Source organism: Trachurus trachurus (assembly GCF_905171665.1).
Source record: "Trachurus trachurus genome assembly, chromosome: 6".
Lineage (NCBI taxonomy): Eukaryota > Metazoa > Chordata > Actinopteri > Carangiformes > Carangidae > Trachurus > Trachurus trachurus.
This window is the reverse complement of record NC_139897.1, coordinates 17,275,464-17,290,162: the sequence shown is the minus strand read 5'-3', so window position 1 is coordinate 17,290,162 and position 14,699 is coordinate 17,275,464. Positions and strand designations below refer to the sequence as shown.

General features: G+C 40.2%; 1 protein-coding gene across 5 annotated transcripts in view; it reads left to right on the top strand.

Moving 5' to 3' along the window:
• Positions 1-483: 483 nt before the first annotated feature.
• The window catches only part of LOC310986831 (serine/threonine-protein kinase WNK1-like), a 28,242-nt gene continuing 14,026 nt past the window's right edge, over positions 484-14,699 (top strand). For 3 of the 5 annotated variants that reach the window (XM_083972920.1, XM_083972919.1, XM_083972916.1), the window contains exons 1-5: positions 1,339-1,498; positions 2,781-4,018; positions 11,415-11,587; positions 11,753-11,973; positions 13,645-13,802. In XM_083972920.1, coding sequence (XP_083829046.1) covers positions 3,227-4,018; positions 11,415-11,587; positions 11,753-11,973; positions 13,645-13,802 — 1,344 coding nt within the window. In that variant the 5' untranslated portion in view covers positions 1,339-1,498; positions 2,781-3,226. Of the gene's footprint in view, positions 691-1,338; positions 1,499-1,647; positions 1,822-2,780; positions 4,019-11,414; positions 11,588-11,752; positions 11,974-13,644; positions 13,803-14,699 lie in introns of those variants that run through there. The other 2 variants (XM_083972917.1, XM_083972918.1) reach the window with 2 other exon arrangements.

Here is a 14,699-nt window from a genome sequence, read left to right as displayed (position 1 = left end):
GTGCTCACCTGTGTAACCGACCACAGTAACCAACACACAGCTGTAAAAAAGAAAAAGAAAAAAGATATATATGGCCTCACAAATTATTTTCTTTTTTCAGTACGCTACATTATATAAAAAAGGGTGAACATCTAGGCAGTTTTAATCATGGGATCACCTTTAACAACTTATTTGCAGCTATTTTACATGTGATGGCCTGGCCTTTTTAAAAAAATTGAATTTCAAAATGTAGCCTATTAAAATAATAATAATAAAAAAATAAATTTTAATTTATCACATGTGTTGAACTGGATAAATGGAAGGTTCCATCACAATTATAATTACATATCAAAGAATAAACCACTATAGATTAAATTATTAAACATTTTATATTTATTCGAGAAGGTGCTTCAAATTGATGTATGTTATGGTTATGAGGTAATTCCTTTACTGGCGCAGGCGCTTTCGGGGAGAAAACCCGTTTGTTCGTCAAATATGTAGCAACCGAAAGCGAGACACACACACACACACTCACACCAATCTCAACTTTGATATTCATTAACGGAGGAGTAACGTGTCCTGCTTTTCACCTTTTTAAGGACAATGTTCATGTGTCTGTCCATCTAAATACACCTGAAGACGGATTCGAGGCGCCGTCTCGACCATTTCTACGCCGACGACCGTTAGCTGTGTTGCGGATACGACAGCGAGGTAGGTCGCTGCTGCTGCTGCTGCTGCTGCCTGTCCGCCACCCGGCACCGCTAGCGAGGCTGTGGAGGCTACAATGCTAAAACTATTAGCAACACCAGACGTTGCAACGAACAGCAGCTAACGAGTGTATTGTTATTAACTAAGAACACATATAATGTAGTGTAGTGTACCAGACGGCTACGAATAAATAGTCGTCATAGTCAAAGTACATTTACAGTGCGTAGCAACAACAAATGAAGCGTCAGTGTTGTTGTTAACCCCCCCACCCCCGATAACGTCAAATTGAATGGAGGCAGAGGCAGTTCAGTTCTATGGTTAAGAGGTGGGTCTTATGCTGCTTTTGAGACAACTCGGAACTCGGATTTTTCTGATCTCGTACTTGAAAAGGCGAAACAGTAAAACATCAATTAAAATGCAGTCAGATGCCAAAACACATTACAACGCTCTGTTTTAAAATTGTGTTTGTCCTCTTTGTAATGTTTTTATACCTTACGTAAAGCACTTTGAACGCAAAGTTTTTTCTCGGTCCGCCATGTTTTTGGGTTATTCTGGCGTGGTGCGTCTTTGAAGTCGGAACTGGGAAATTCAGGGTTCCGAGTTGCCACAAACGCAGCATTAGCTTTGTAGGCCATCAGTAAGACCCGCCTAGCCAACGTTAGCTAGCTGCGTAGCACTGGCGCTATTTGTTGTCACTAGTACCTGATAGCTTTTCAGCCGGCGTCACATCGGGGCTAACGTATCCGGTGTGTGTGTGTTAGCACGGCTTGAAATGTTAGTCACTCAGGGATGGAAGGTGGACTTGGATACGGTAAAGTTGTCAATATATTTCAGTAAACGTTCATCATTGCTAACGGTTATAGACAGGGTACGTCAAAATGTCAACAGTAAGATAGCTACGTGAAACAATTAGGCGGTTTCTGACAAGATAAGGCGGAATACTTTTATATCAATGACGTGACAGGGAAATAGCAGTGTGTCGGTTTTGGTTAGCGTTTAGCTGGTTTAGGATTAGCTAACGCCGGCTAACTAGCCCTGAGCTAACAAAGAGCCGTTGCTCCTCCTTTGCTTTGTAAGCTCGAGGCTGCCGTTTCTAATGGCTGTGGTTTCACTCATAAACCAGCGAAGACATTGGTTCGTAAGGCGAAGTTAACCTAAATTAAAAATAATAATTATTTTATTTTATTTTATTTCCATTGCCCGTCTGTTTTATTTATCCGGTTGTTATTGTCGCTAACATTGCCAGGTTTCGCCTTGACATTGTAGTTGTCTGCCTGCGCTGTTAATGGCTGCAAACATGGCAGGGTATAGATGACTAATAAGTAATAAGATTGTCATTGCAAGCCTGTTAACCATTACGAAAATAAGCACACTGCACCGATCGTTTGTAGAGAGGTAAAGATATTTTTCTGTGTACACCGATGTGCAGGTTTATCGTTTAGTGTTCAGCGCAATTAAATATTGGACTGATATTAGCCTTAGATCTGTCCATGTTAATTAGCTTTTGGATATCGATATACACGATTTCTTCTAGAGCTAGGGGCTGGAAAAATATCAGCTGTCAACTGTCCTCAATTAGTTGCTTTTCTTCTGTAATAACAATATGTGAGACATTGAGATGTTAGTGTGTAGCTCCTGTGTGCTAAGGGATGCATGTTGTATTTGCATATCTAAATACTTATTCATCTTAAACATTTAATATGGCTAAACATTTAATGTGTATTAAATAAAGAAGTTAAATGGTTTAATATCGATTGGGCACAGTTGAAAAATACATAACATTGAGTAGGACCTATCCTGAATGAAGCAACTGAGAGGTTACATGTCCCTCCTGTACATGACATATCATTTGGCAAGACAGCAAATTGTATCAAAGTAGGAGAACCTACAGACAGACTTATTTTTTGTTCATTGATAGTGTATCACAAAATGATGGTGGTTTGTTGCAGAGCAGCAAAATGCATGTGGTTATAAAGTAGTAAAGCGGTGTTCACCTTTACGTGTACTGTAGATTCTACTTGTTAAAGTGTTGACATAACATGGGTTACTTTTATAAAGCATATCAAGCAGCTTTTTTTCTCCTTCTCTTACAGTGAAACTGGACTTAAGCATATCTGGAGTCTCTGGCGATCCTAATTTTTCCTACAGTCGGACGTTTGGTGCCTGTTGCAGGCCGTGTGCATTTGTTCCCCACCTGTGATTCCTTATGCTTGAAAGAAGCTGCACCGTGCGTCTTACAGGATGGATGGTGTGGACCTAAAGAGACTTGTGTATCGACATCAGCACTGTCTGTTCTGCTGTGGTGTTCAATCTTTTTCCATTTACAAGAGAACACCTCCCATCTTACACCTCCAGTCTCTGCACTATACATATAAAGACCGTCTTTGAGCAATAGAAAAGATAGCCAGAGATAGAAGAACTTTTTCCTTCTTAAGCACAGAGAGACACTGCTCATAGAGGCCTGTATGATGGACATGGAAATATCCTTATTTTAATTTTTCAGTTATTGTATACCCTTACTCTTAGTGTGGGTATTGGGATGTCGGAAAAGCCAGACGACAAAATGGTGAAGTTCCTGGCTCCCCCTCAGAAGAATGTCACCAGTTCTGGATCAGATTCAATGGTGAATGAGTGCCGGCCCACGGAAGTGAGACGCCGGCATCACACCATGGAGCGTGATCGATGTAACCCTGAACACCGTTTCTTGCGTCGCAGTGTCATCAGTGATTCTAATGCTACAGCACTGGCCCTCCCTTTACCCAGCAAGATCCCCATCCCAGCACCTCAACGGGTGCAGCCACGGGAAGCCACCCCCCAGCGTCAACAAGCTGCTGCTGTTGTTCATTTGCCGCGCACCGAAACAAGTTTAGCTCAAAATCAGGAGTCTGTTGATAATGGAAGAGGAGGAGAAGAAGGAAAAGATATAGAAATAGCCAAGGTGGATGTAGTGCCTTCAGACCAGGAACCAGCCAATGTACAAGATATCTGTGATGGGGAGGTGGTGGTAGTAGCCAGCTCTGTACCAAGCCTAGGAAGACCATTGCCAAGTCAAACGGAACCGGAAAGCACTGCTGAGGTAAAGGCAAATCAAGAAGAAGATGACGGGGAAGAGGACAAGGACTCTGCCAAGGCACGAGCAGAAGCAGAGCAGAGAGAAGCTGAGAAGAAAGTACAGGATGACATTGAAGAAGCAGAGACCAAAGCAGTGGGAACATCACCGGATGGGCGTTTCCTAAAGTTTGATATAGAAATTGGACGTGGCTCCTTCAAGACAGTCTACAAGGGCTTGGACACTGAGACCACAGTGGAGGTGGCTTGGTGCGAGCTGCAGGTATGAATTGGTTTAACCATTGTCCGTATTACTTAGCTTCTCCTATCACTGTTATTTCAATACATTTTTCACTTAGATCATTAGCACACACTCAACATATCAGCAGTTTTAGAGATCATCAGTTACTCGTGTTTTTTGACTGAGTCACCTTAGTTTTGTCATCTCGTTTTGTTTGGGCCTGTTTTTACCAGGTGGAGTAGAGCCAAGGCAATTTCCTTCCACACTGTTACCTGAGCTACTGTCTCTCTCATTTCCCGTTTGAGACGCATACCTAGCAGAAGACTTAGAGGACTTAAATAGTGCAAAAAAAACAAAACAACTTACAACTTTGTTTTGTTTTGTACAGCTTAATCCATGCTGATTGGCACAACTCCATCTCAGACTGAATGTTTGAATGGATAGTGTGTAGTGTACTTCACAATAAGACATTGTGAAATTACCAGAAGCTGTCAGGGCTTGTGTATTCATTGTTTATTACTGACTAATGAATATCTAAGGCTCTAGTGAGCTTGCGCTTCCGAGGTCGACGTTTTTTTCCATTGCACTGGTAGTGTGTAGAATTCATGTTGGAGTCGTGATTTCCTGTATTCAGTTTTAACAATGGCAGAAAACCTTATTTACCATTTAAAAATAGTTTATTATGCAGAATTACCATGGCAATAATTCCACCATAAGTGGGAAAATTGTTGTCAGTAAAAGGAGATAAAAAGGAGGTAAAACTCAATAACATCGGTTTTCATTGTTTGCAATTTTCGAGGATAAAAGCAGCAGATTTTCTTCAAAATTGGATTTTTGACCTAGTTATTCTGGTCTTGGTTTTTATATCCTAACAGTTTTTAATGATGCCACCATTTGGTTTTGAATCAACCTCATACTAATAATTAAATTTTTTCTTAAAAGTGCTAGTCAAATTGTAGCTCTGCTGTCTGTCCAGTTAGTCAGTTCTTTAAAGCAGCTACATGGCCCATAGCAGAGTTTGACCTCATTCACCACATGACTGTTTGCTTTTACTGTCACGCTTTCACCCTGTCATGGGAGACGCAGGCCTCACACAGCAGCACATTCAACTACAGCTACACATGCTCACTGGTTTCAGAACAATGTGAAGATTGGAGGCACGTGCCCCTCCCCCCTCACACCGAGCGAATCAGGCGCATGCGCAATGTGTTTCTGCTTTGAATGCTGTGTGAATGTAAAATGGGTCACATTCCTGACAGAGGAATCTCCTGTGTGAAGTGCAGCAGGCCGGCTTTGCCTGCCAAGGCCTGTTTTTTCACTATCAGCCTTCTTCCCACCTCTCTGTTTTTCTGAACTCATTTAATTTCAAGCAACTACAACCTCCCTTAGTTAATATTCCACTTTGAGGTTGTATACTTACTCATACTTGTCTAATTTTTTTCGTTCTTCCTTTTGATCTTAAACAACTTCAGCTCATTACTGTAGCACACATTGAAATCTCTGTGAAATAATTGATAGTTTTTACCTTGCCTGATCACTCGTATTAAGTTACTTTGTTGATATATAATTACTAGATTTATAATAAAAAGCTTATGTTGGGATATGTAAGGCACATGCGAGCAAGAATCAATTGATAACTGAACATCACAAGTTACCCGGGCCAGTTCGCTAAAGTGATTTATGATTTTCATTTTTTTTTAAATAATTTACTGGTTCACTGGCTGAAGATTGGGAAATCAATCAGCATGTTATCACTTGTATTGAGAGATTGATCGAGTGGAAAGAGGGACTTAATTAGAGTTCCTACAGTTAAATGTGAGTAACTTTGTTCACTGCAGAAATGAAATGTGCTCATGTAACCTGACACTCATTCTCCTCCTTCCTCTGTCGTCCAGTGAGTTTCAGTTGTAGTAACGGCACAACAACTACACAGTAGCTGAAATCCCCTCGTTTGCTCGTTATGGCTGTCCTGTGATCAAGCGCCACATTTACATTCCTCATACATCCTGAGGGCAGCTTTACATACCATGTTAAAAAATATAGTGTAAGAATACATTAATTTAAGTAATTGTTAGTTTAGTTTCAACTGTTCAATCTCTATTCAAACAAATGTGTAATTACTGCCATTTCCTTCTAGGTGTATTTTTACAATGATAAAAGTATATTGACCATTTTCTACTTTTTTACAGTAGATAAAAAAACAAAAGACCTGTTCATGCTGGAATTAGTGATGTAGAAAGCAATCAGTACGTTTTTCACTGAGAATTTGGTGACAGCTGGAAGCAAAAGCAAAACCCATGCCTGTATGGTCATAAAACCAGTCAGACAGGTTTCGCCGCCTAAAATCCTTTAATCTTCCTTCAACATGGCTAAAATTGCAGACCTAAATTAGTATCCCTGTTAGGCTGTAACGCTCCTGACATACTAGAAAACCAACAGCGTTATGCTCAGATCCCAAAGTTTTACCTATGGTTTTTAGGAGTTTTTCTTTGATTTATATATTTTCTTTATTAATTACACTATTTTTCGGGAGCTATACAATGAGAAGGTCCTCGGTAGTCACAGAGGTGTTTCACTCTGACCAGACTGTTGCCAGACCAACCAATCCACTTTGTCTTTCATCGAGCAATGCTGTAATCATGGCGAGAACCTTTTAATGTGTAAACTTTAAATGAAATGGCCCTGGCTTAGTCAGTCTGAAAGGCCATCTGTCCACAATCGTCTAAGAATTTCTGAGCGTCCACCCTTTTTCACCCACACATGAACCCCCTGCATTTGTTCCGGATCTCACATTGCAGGCATGTCTGAACAATAAGTAGGTCACCACAGAGAGGAAGTTGAGGAAAAAAGAGGAATAAATTTAGGAGCCTCCCCCCTCTTGCTCACTCATCCATCTTCAGCCATGTCATCCTCTGCTTGTTTCCTCCCCACCTCTTTCCTCTCCACTAGTGGCTGTAGTCTTAAATGTTGAAAGATGAGGAAGAGAACCAAAGGTATCCTGTCGATTTTATGGGGGCTACATGTCCAGCTGGCTTATGGTATCAGCTAGGAGTGATGCATTTTCTTATTTTGGTTTACTATATTTGCCTGAAATGTACAGACTGTGGTGGAAATACACAACATATCTTTTACATTGTATTGTATAATCTGTATTTATATGTAAGTGTAGTTTTGATTTCAGAAAAAGTTCCCTTTATTAGTAGATAAATATACAGTATTTATTGAATTGTCATTGTGATTCATACAAATCAACCAGTCACTTTAATGAAAAGATGAATATTTTGTGGCTCAAATCAACAATGAAATGTGCTTTCACAGTTCATTATGTTGAATTGACTGGTGCCCTTTCAATCCTGTTTTTTATAAATAAGTTTTCTTCTGCAACATTAAAATCACATGAATGGACATAGTGGCAGATGGGAAAATGGCCCGGATCCATCATCTTGTCTTTTGCTGACAGCTTGACTAACAGTCGCAGTGATATTTGACCTCATTGCCATGTAGTGTCTTGGTAACGCCAAACATTTCTTCCCTCAGAGACATGGCAAGCTTAATGCTTTAACTTTGTATCATCACTGAACTTTTAAACATGACATTGTAATTTTCAGATCTTAATCGATGTTAACCAGAGGGCACCATCTAGCCCTCAGTGTCAACCTCAGAGCAGGGACCTGACAGCCCCAGCCCATGGCAAGATCATAGGCTTTTTTCCACTCATTCTATTTTTAGCGTTGTTGGGTTATTTATGATAGCATTTGCCTAGAAGCAGTATTTTCTGCTCTGCTTTTGTGAAACTGTAGCCTACCTGGCATTAGACCTGATTTCACATTGAACGGATATGTCATAGCTTTATTCGTCTTGGCTCAGTGATTATGGTTGCAATTAATACAATCATATTTATAGCAATATTTTTCTGATTGCATGACAAATCTATGAAAAGTCACAGTGTTGGTTGTTGTTCTGTCATAGTTTGTTATAGCTTTATTCTCACTGGTTGGTTTGTAACCATATTCTATTTTCATTCAATAGTTTGTAGCCCTTCTATGATTGGTTGGTTGGTTGATTTGTTCTGTATCTGGATTTCTTCAGGTTGATTTTTGCAGAGTAGTCTCCTGCTTGCTGCACTGCATGAGAGGAAGGACTTCTTTTGGAAACACGATTACTGACATGTCCTGACTCTTATTGTATAAAGTGAACTGGCGGTATCAAAGGCTGGAGGCATTTTGTCCATCCATCCACCCATCCATTCATCTATCCATCCTAGTGACCATCCATGAATGCAATATCTCAGTAATGCCTTAAAGAAATTGGAGTCAAGGTTGAACCAGGGTTGAACTGATTAGATTTTGCTAGCCAATGGTCAAGGTCCCTTTGTGAATGGATTTATCTCAGTAATGCCTTGAGGGACTGTGGTCAAATTCACCTGAACTCAAGGACTAACTGATTAAATTTTGGTTGGCATAGGTTGCACATAACACATTAGCCAACAGCCATAGCTCAAGAATGAGCACAACGATTACAATACTTCACACAAACTGTTAATATTTGATATGATTTTGATAAACTGTGATGGAACCCGAAACTAGTCTGAATGGCGGAGAAATACAGTAGTGAAGGAGTAAGTCTGCTATTCATGTGCTTCTTCAGTTTATCACATTTCTGGGCAGTATTTTACAGCTGAGTTATGATATTGCAGAGGCGCTGGTAGCAACACGGCTCCGGCAAAATGAGTCATGCCCACTTTGTGAGATAGAGCTGCCATGGCTCAACTGCAGCTGCTCTCGCATATGATCTAAATGTTGGACTCTTGGAGCTGTGGTGGGTTTGGAAAGCCTCAGCTGATATCTAAAATTTCAATATCTTGCATTTACTAAAATGTCACATTTCTTCCCTAAATACATGCTGTATTAAGGTTAAATATTGTGACATAATCTGGATATATGCTTTTTTTAAAAACACTTTTGTGATTGCCATTTGGTCAGCGCATGATCTAAATCTTTTATGTGTTAAAGAGAAGTAAGAGAGAGGGAAATTACAAGATTCTGACATTGAGAAGTAATCTGAATAGTAATGAGGGAAAGTATTTCTTCTTGTTTCACATCTGTTATTCAGTAAGTGATGATTATTTGGCCTCTCTGTTCAGACTTCATGGATGTAGCAGAAACTGCACTGTGACCAGCGACAGTAAAAGCAGAACTTTGCACAGGCCAAAGATCTCTTTAAAGTGACAGTTAAAGGTAGTGTGACGTGTGTCTTATGATTGTGTTGTGGAGCCAAACAACAAGACCAATTCCTTGAGGGTTATTTTACAAGCCCTGGGGTCTAGATCCTTTAATGTGGTTTCGGTAAAACGTTCTCCATCTTCTTTCCTCTTTTTTATGTAGGTCACATAGGTGTGAACTCAACGTACGTACTACTTTCTGATCACTTTGTCAGCTCAAGTTTAATCTTGTATTATGTTTAATGCAGGATGAGGTCAGAGCAGTGTGTTTGCATGGGTCATCACATATTATTAACGCTTCCACCTGCTTCAGTGTTTTCTTTGTAGAGGTGGAAGTTGATGTCAGATAAACAGGTGAAAATATCTACTTTATCTTATATCTTAAAAGAATGCAGCCAGTCTAACTGGTTTAGACTTGTAAAGGCGTATGTTTTAAATGAGTTATCAGAGGGGCAGTGTGCTTACAGTGTACTTACAGTAGAAATGCTGTCATTGATACAGTAGTTTGGTATGTGCGGGGGTTGGGGTGCTGCACACCCTTGGCTAAGAATTCAGAGGCTGACTACAGCAGTGGATTTTTTGCATGACTGTTTTCACATGATGTGCAGAAACCAAGACAAAGGGGTGCCACTGCCCCACTAGATCAAATACTGTGGAGAAGTAGGTCAGTTGTTCCAAGTTACATGGTGGAGCCCCCATTACTTGCCTATCTTCCCTCACCCACTGTTTCTTGACATAGCTCCATGACTCAGGGTCCTCTCTGCCCCTTCTAATTGTTTCCACGTTTCCACTCAACGTCTCATTTTGTCTGCCCTACATCATGCCAGACATTTCAAACATTCAACCTCAAACCTCCAAAATACCTCCAGCAGAGGTTTCAGTGGTCTAAAGTATGTTTTTCTTCATGTCAGTCATTGGAAAGTTTTTTATCTCGTGCTGACACATACACAAAGTCTCACACTTGCTCTCCATGAGGCTCCAGCATGCTGAATTTCCTGGACAGCCTGGCCTCTAGCCAGGTCTCTGGGGTTTTCAAGGGAGGTCTTTGGCTGCGGGTTTTCACTGTGCTTCTAGCTGGTATTGGTTAGCTACCCTATAGAAATGCATATCGTAAATGTAGGTCACACCAGGAATTACGCAAGGAAACCTGAGAAGGATGTTGTACACATTCCAGATTTTTTGTTAATACGCAGACCATACAATCGGTATTTCTGCCCGTCCTTATTTATGCACCAGGCAGTGTATGGTATGTCCAATCCCACTGTGCACAGTCCAGCCAGTCTATATAAATTATTCTATGATTCATTGACAGATCTGTCAGCTGCCAGACATGTGTCGACTTGTATCGTCCATATCTTTGTTCAGATTACAGGCCATGGTGAGCAGCACAATCTTAGCCTCACACTAGATACAGTTGGTATCTGAGGGGCTGGGCGCTGTGTCAGTATCTAAGGTCATTAGTCAATCGTCGTTGTTATGAACAATAACACTACTCAGTCTAAATTAATGGAATGAATCAAGCCAAAATCACAGTAATAAATAATCCATTCGCATGCATCAATAATGCTGTGATGAATATTTTATGTATTTACATTCAAATGAATGGGGATGTGGTTTCAGACTTTTGGATCACACTGTTCTGATGTGGTATAATGTATATTGATATTAGTTATGTTAATATAAATATATTATTTATTTCCCATTGTTCTTAAATCTACTAGAGAGTGGCATGTGTCTGTTTGTTGGTTTGTTTTTGATTTTCTGCTTGACAGTCTATACCGTCATTCATTTTCCGTCTCGCTGTGGCTCTTGCTTGTTTTGGTTTATTTGAAATCTAGGACATGGCTAGATTTGCTTCTTGCCAGAGAAAACAGGGCGACATCCCTGTGCTCCCAACTGAATGCGCACTTGTATATCAGCAACATTTCTTTAGAAAGGGAACTGTTTATTGTAATTCTGTATTATTTAACCTTTTATAGGTATTTTTGAAAATGTCAGGTTGCCAAGCTGAAATGTCACCTTGGCTGTAGATTCAGAAACATTTTTCTTTATAAATTGATGCATTCAAATGGCCATGAATAGTTTTCATTATTCCCCTTACACTTACACACTACCTTTTCATAACTAAATAACAACTACATAGACAGTATGTGAATAAATAGTGCTACTCTCCGTGTTGTGTGAAATCTTACAGTATTCTCCCTTTATCCCCTACAGGATCGTAAGTTGACAAAGACGGAGCGGCAGCGCTTTAAGGAGGAAGCAGGGATGTTAAAGGGACTACAGCATCCCAACATTGTCCGCTTTTATGACTCCTGGGAGGGACCCTCCAAAGGCAGGAAGTGCATTGTACTGGTCACTGAACTCATGACTTCTGGCACACTCAAAACGTGAGTGTATACACTACAGCTGGGCCATATATATATATATCACTTAAGATGATGTGCTTTAACTTGAATATGTAAATGACTATAAAAAACAAAAAAAAGTTTATTTGCACTTTTGTGATGCAGCAGAGAGGATGTTAAAAAAAATTCTGATCTGTTTTCTTGAAGGTATCTGAAGCGGTTTAAAGTGATGAAAATTAAAGTGCTGCGGAGCTGGTGTAGACAAATCCTCAAGGGGCTTCACTTCCTTCATACCCGGGCTCCCCCCATCATCCACAGGGACCTCAAGTGCGACAACATTTTCATCACAGGCCCAACAGGATCCGTCAAGATTGGAGATCTGGGACTGGCCACACTCAAGCGTGCGTCCTTTGCCAAGAGTGTTATAGGTACGACTCCAAAGTCACTTCTACTTTCTGGTCCCTGTCCTGTTGTGGGGCAGAACCTTTTCTGAGGTCATGATAAACTGTTGTGTATTGAAATGGTGATGTTTTAAGAAGGTATATCTGTTTTACTCGTTTTTCTGACGATGTGGTTCAAAAACAGACCACAGCGTTTCAGTTGTCTCTCAAACCACAGCTCAAATGGAGGCCAAACACTGTGGTAATCTTAGGAAGATAACCACAAGACTTTCGCTCTCTGAACTTGCACAGTATTTTTTATTTAATCAATTTTGGTCATTGTACAGAATAGTTCTGCTCTATGCTTTTCCAAAAAGAGGGTTTTTTTCCAGGCATCTACTGAATGTAAGTAGCGCCTATTGTTTCTCCTACTGTTAAATATCAGTAACGTTATAATGGTTGTCATGCCTTCTTGCAGGCTAACCTGGCCATGGCTAAAGGTATGGCCATTGCTTCTGTCTTAGACTGGTCTTTGTTCTGTGGTTTGGAAATATGTGGTCTGTTTGCCATTTACACCTATGATGTTTAACATCTCTTTTCTATGGGTTTGCCTCAACAGGTTTTTTTTCCCCTAGTGTTTGTCTCTTACTGTCCTTTAAAATATTGCAGGACCGCTGAATCTTTTTGCTCCATCTTTGTGTCCAGAGAGCCCTACCCACTTTCTCTCTGACAGCCCTTTGTCTTTGATTTTTTTTGTTTTATTTTGTTTTTTATTTATTTATATATTTTTTTTACTTTCACATTCTTGGGTATGTTTTTAAAATGTAGGCTCTAGCCTCAGCTGTGCCCCATTCTGCTGTTTGGAATGAATAGGGTACTGCTGGTCATTGAGTAAGTATGAACTTTTATGGGCCTGGTAAGTCTGACAGTGTGCTGTAACACACATCAATATCAAAAACAATTACATTCAAATAACCAAATCCGTTTTTCTGTGTAAGACCTGATATTGAATGTAAAATTATCCTTAAACTGAACAAGGCTGATGTGCAGGGACACACTGCTCAGTACAGTTACTAGCTATGGGATTTGCTTCTCTCAGCCTTGACCATAACAGTTTTCTCCTGCAGGTCAAGAAGAGATGGTAAGTGAGACTTCGAAAGGTGAGTTTATTATAGAGTGCAATGTTAATGACTGTGGTTGTAAGGTAAGGTCTTGACAAAAGTTATTTCCATAGCTGGTTGTATTTCGCATACAGAGTTCATTGGCGTCCCTTTGAACAAATTGACCTGCATTCTGGCCTGGGCATTTATTTTAACGTGCTTCATTTTAAAGCCAATTTCATATAATAAAATTAATTTTGGTAACAAGTGTGGTCTGCACATCGGTAACCTCAGTGACATTCTTACATTAAAACATGTTAAGGTCTTACACAGACAAACAAGTGCCTTCTTCTCTGCAGTCTAACTGAGCCCCGCTTCTCCCTCCTTTTTTGTTTTCTGTCTCTTTTTTGCTTTCCTTCCCCTTTTTCTTTTTTTCTTTCTCTTCCAACTTTCACCTCACAGGTTCTACTCCAGGAGCTGTCAACAGGCTGGTCACTCTTCTCATCCTCCTCTTCCTCAACCCCTCACGGGTTGGAGGAGCAGAGGGGCAATGGGTTGTGAGAACCCCACTCAATCAGTAAGGGAGTTCGCGAGTTCTGAATAGTTGTTTTGATTTAAGGTACCCCTGAGTTCATGGCGCCTGAGATGTATGAGGAGAAGTACGACGAGTCAGTGGATGTGTATGCCTTTGGAATGTGCATGCTGGAGATGGCCACCTCAGAGTACCCGTACTCAGAGTGCCAGAACGCTGCACAGATCTACCGCAGAGTTACCAGCGTAAGTCTTACCTTCAACCCACCCTGTCACCCCTCTGACCCTGCCTTCACCTCTTCCTATGTGCCAAGAAGGCTAGTGTCCCAATCTGGAAAAAAAATATAAATATATATTTATATATTCCTGCCATTACTCCTGTATCAGGCTTATATTACATTTCTATCTTCTAGTATTGTATTTCACCTCTTAACTCAAGTGTGGTCCTGTATGTCCCAGATAATTTTCATTTGCCCTATTTTGAAGAACCGACAAACACCAAAAAGTTATTTACACCAATGAGCCCCTTAGATTCACCCCTGTACCATTTTCCCTTTTTCTTTCTTTCTTTCCCTCTGGATTATGTTGCAATATGTCAGCTAAGCATGTAGACTTTGGGTGTGGATGAGTGAAAAGACCCTGAACAAGCACAGTCTTGTTGTTTTCTTAAGGGCTAATGGTTTAGTCTTGTGATTATGCCATAAGGGCAGTAACTGTCGCAAAAAAGAAAAAAGCACATATTTTAAGTCTTATTCATACAGTTCATACTGGCCTACAGCTGAAATACATAGTCACTGATATGACTCATTCATATGATTCATGCAATTACACGTCTCAGTTAAGGAGGTTGAACTTGCTCCTAGATGTTATCTAAAAAGTACTGTGAAAGCTCTAGCAATATCCTTAGTTTATTATTAACTACAAAGAAGTTCAAATACTTAAATTACTGAAGTCTGTGCTACATGGCTCAACAGAGCTTTTTTTATTTAACCTGGTGCAGTCATGCCAGTTGTTAGCTCTCTTAGTTAGTCACAAGATGGGTCATACTGCAGAGGCACTAAACACACCTGCCTCGATTTAAGAAACAAAGTGCTATTGTGTTGTTAAGTCTGTATTCAGACAGTGTGACATCCTCTGTTTTTA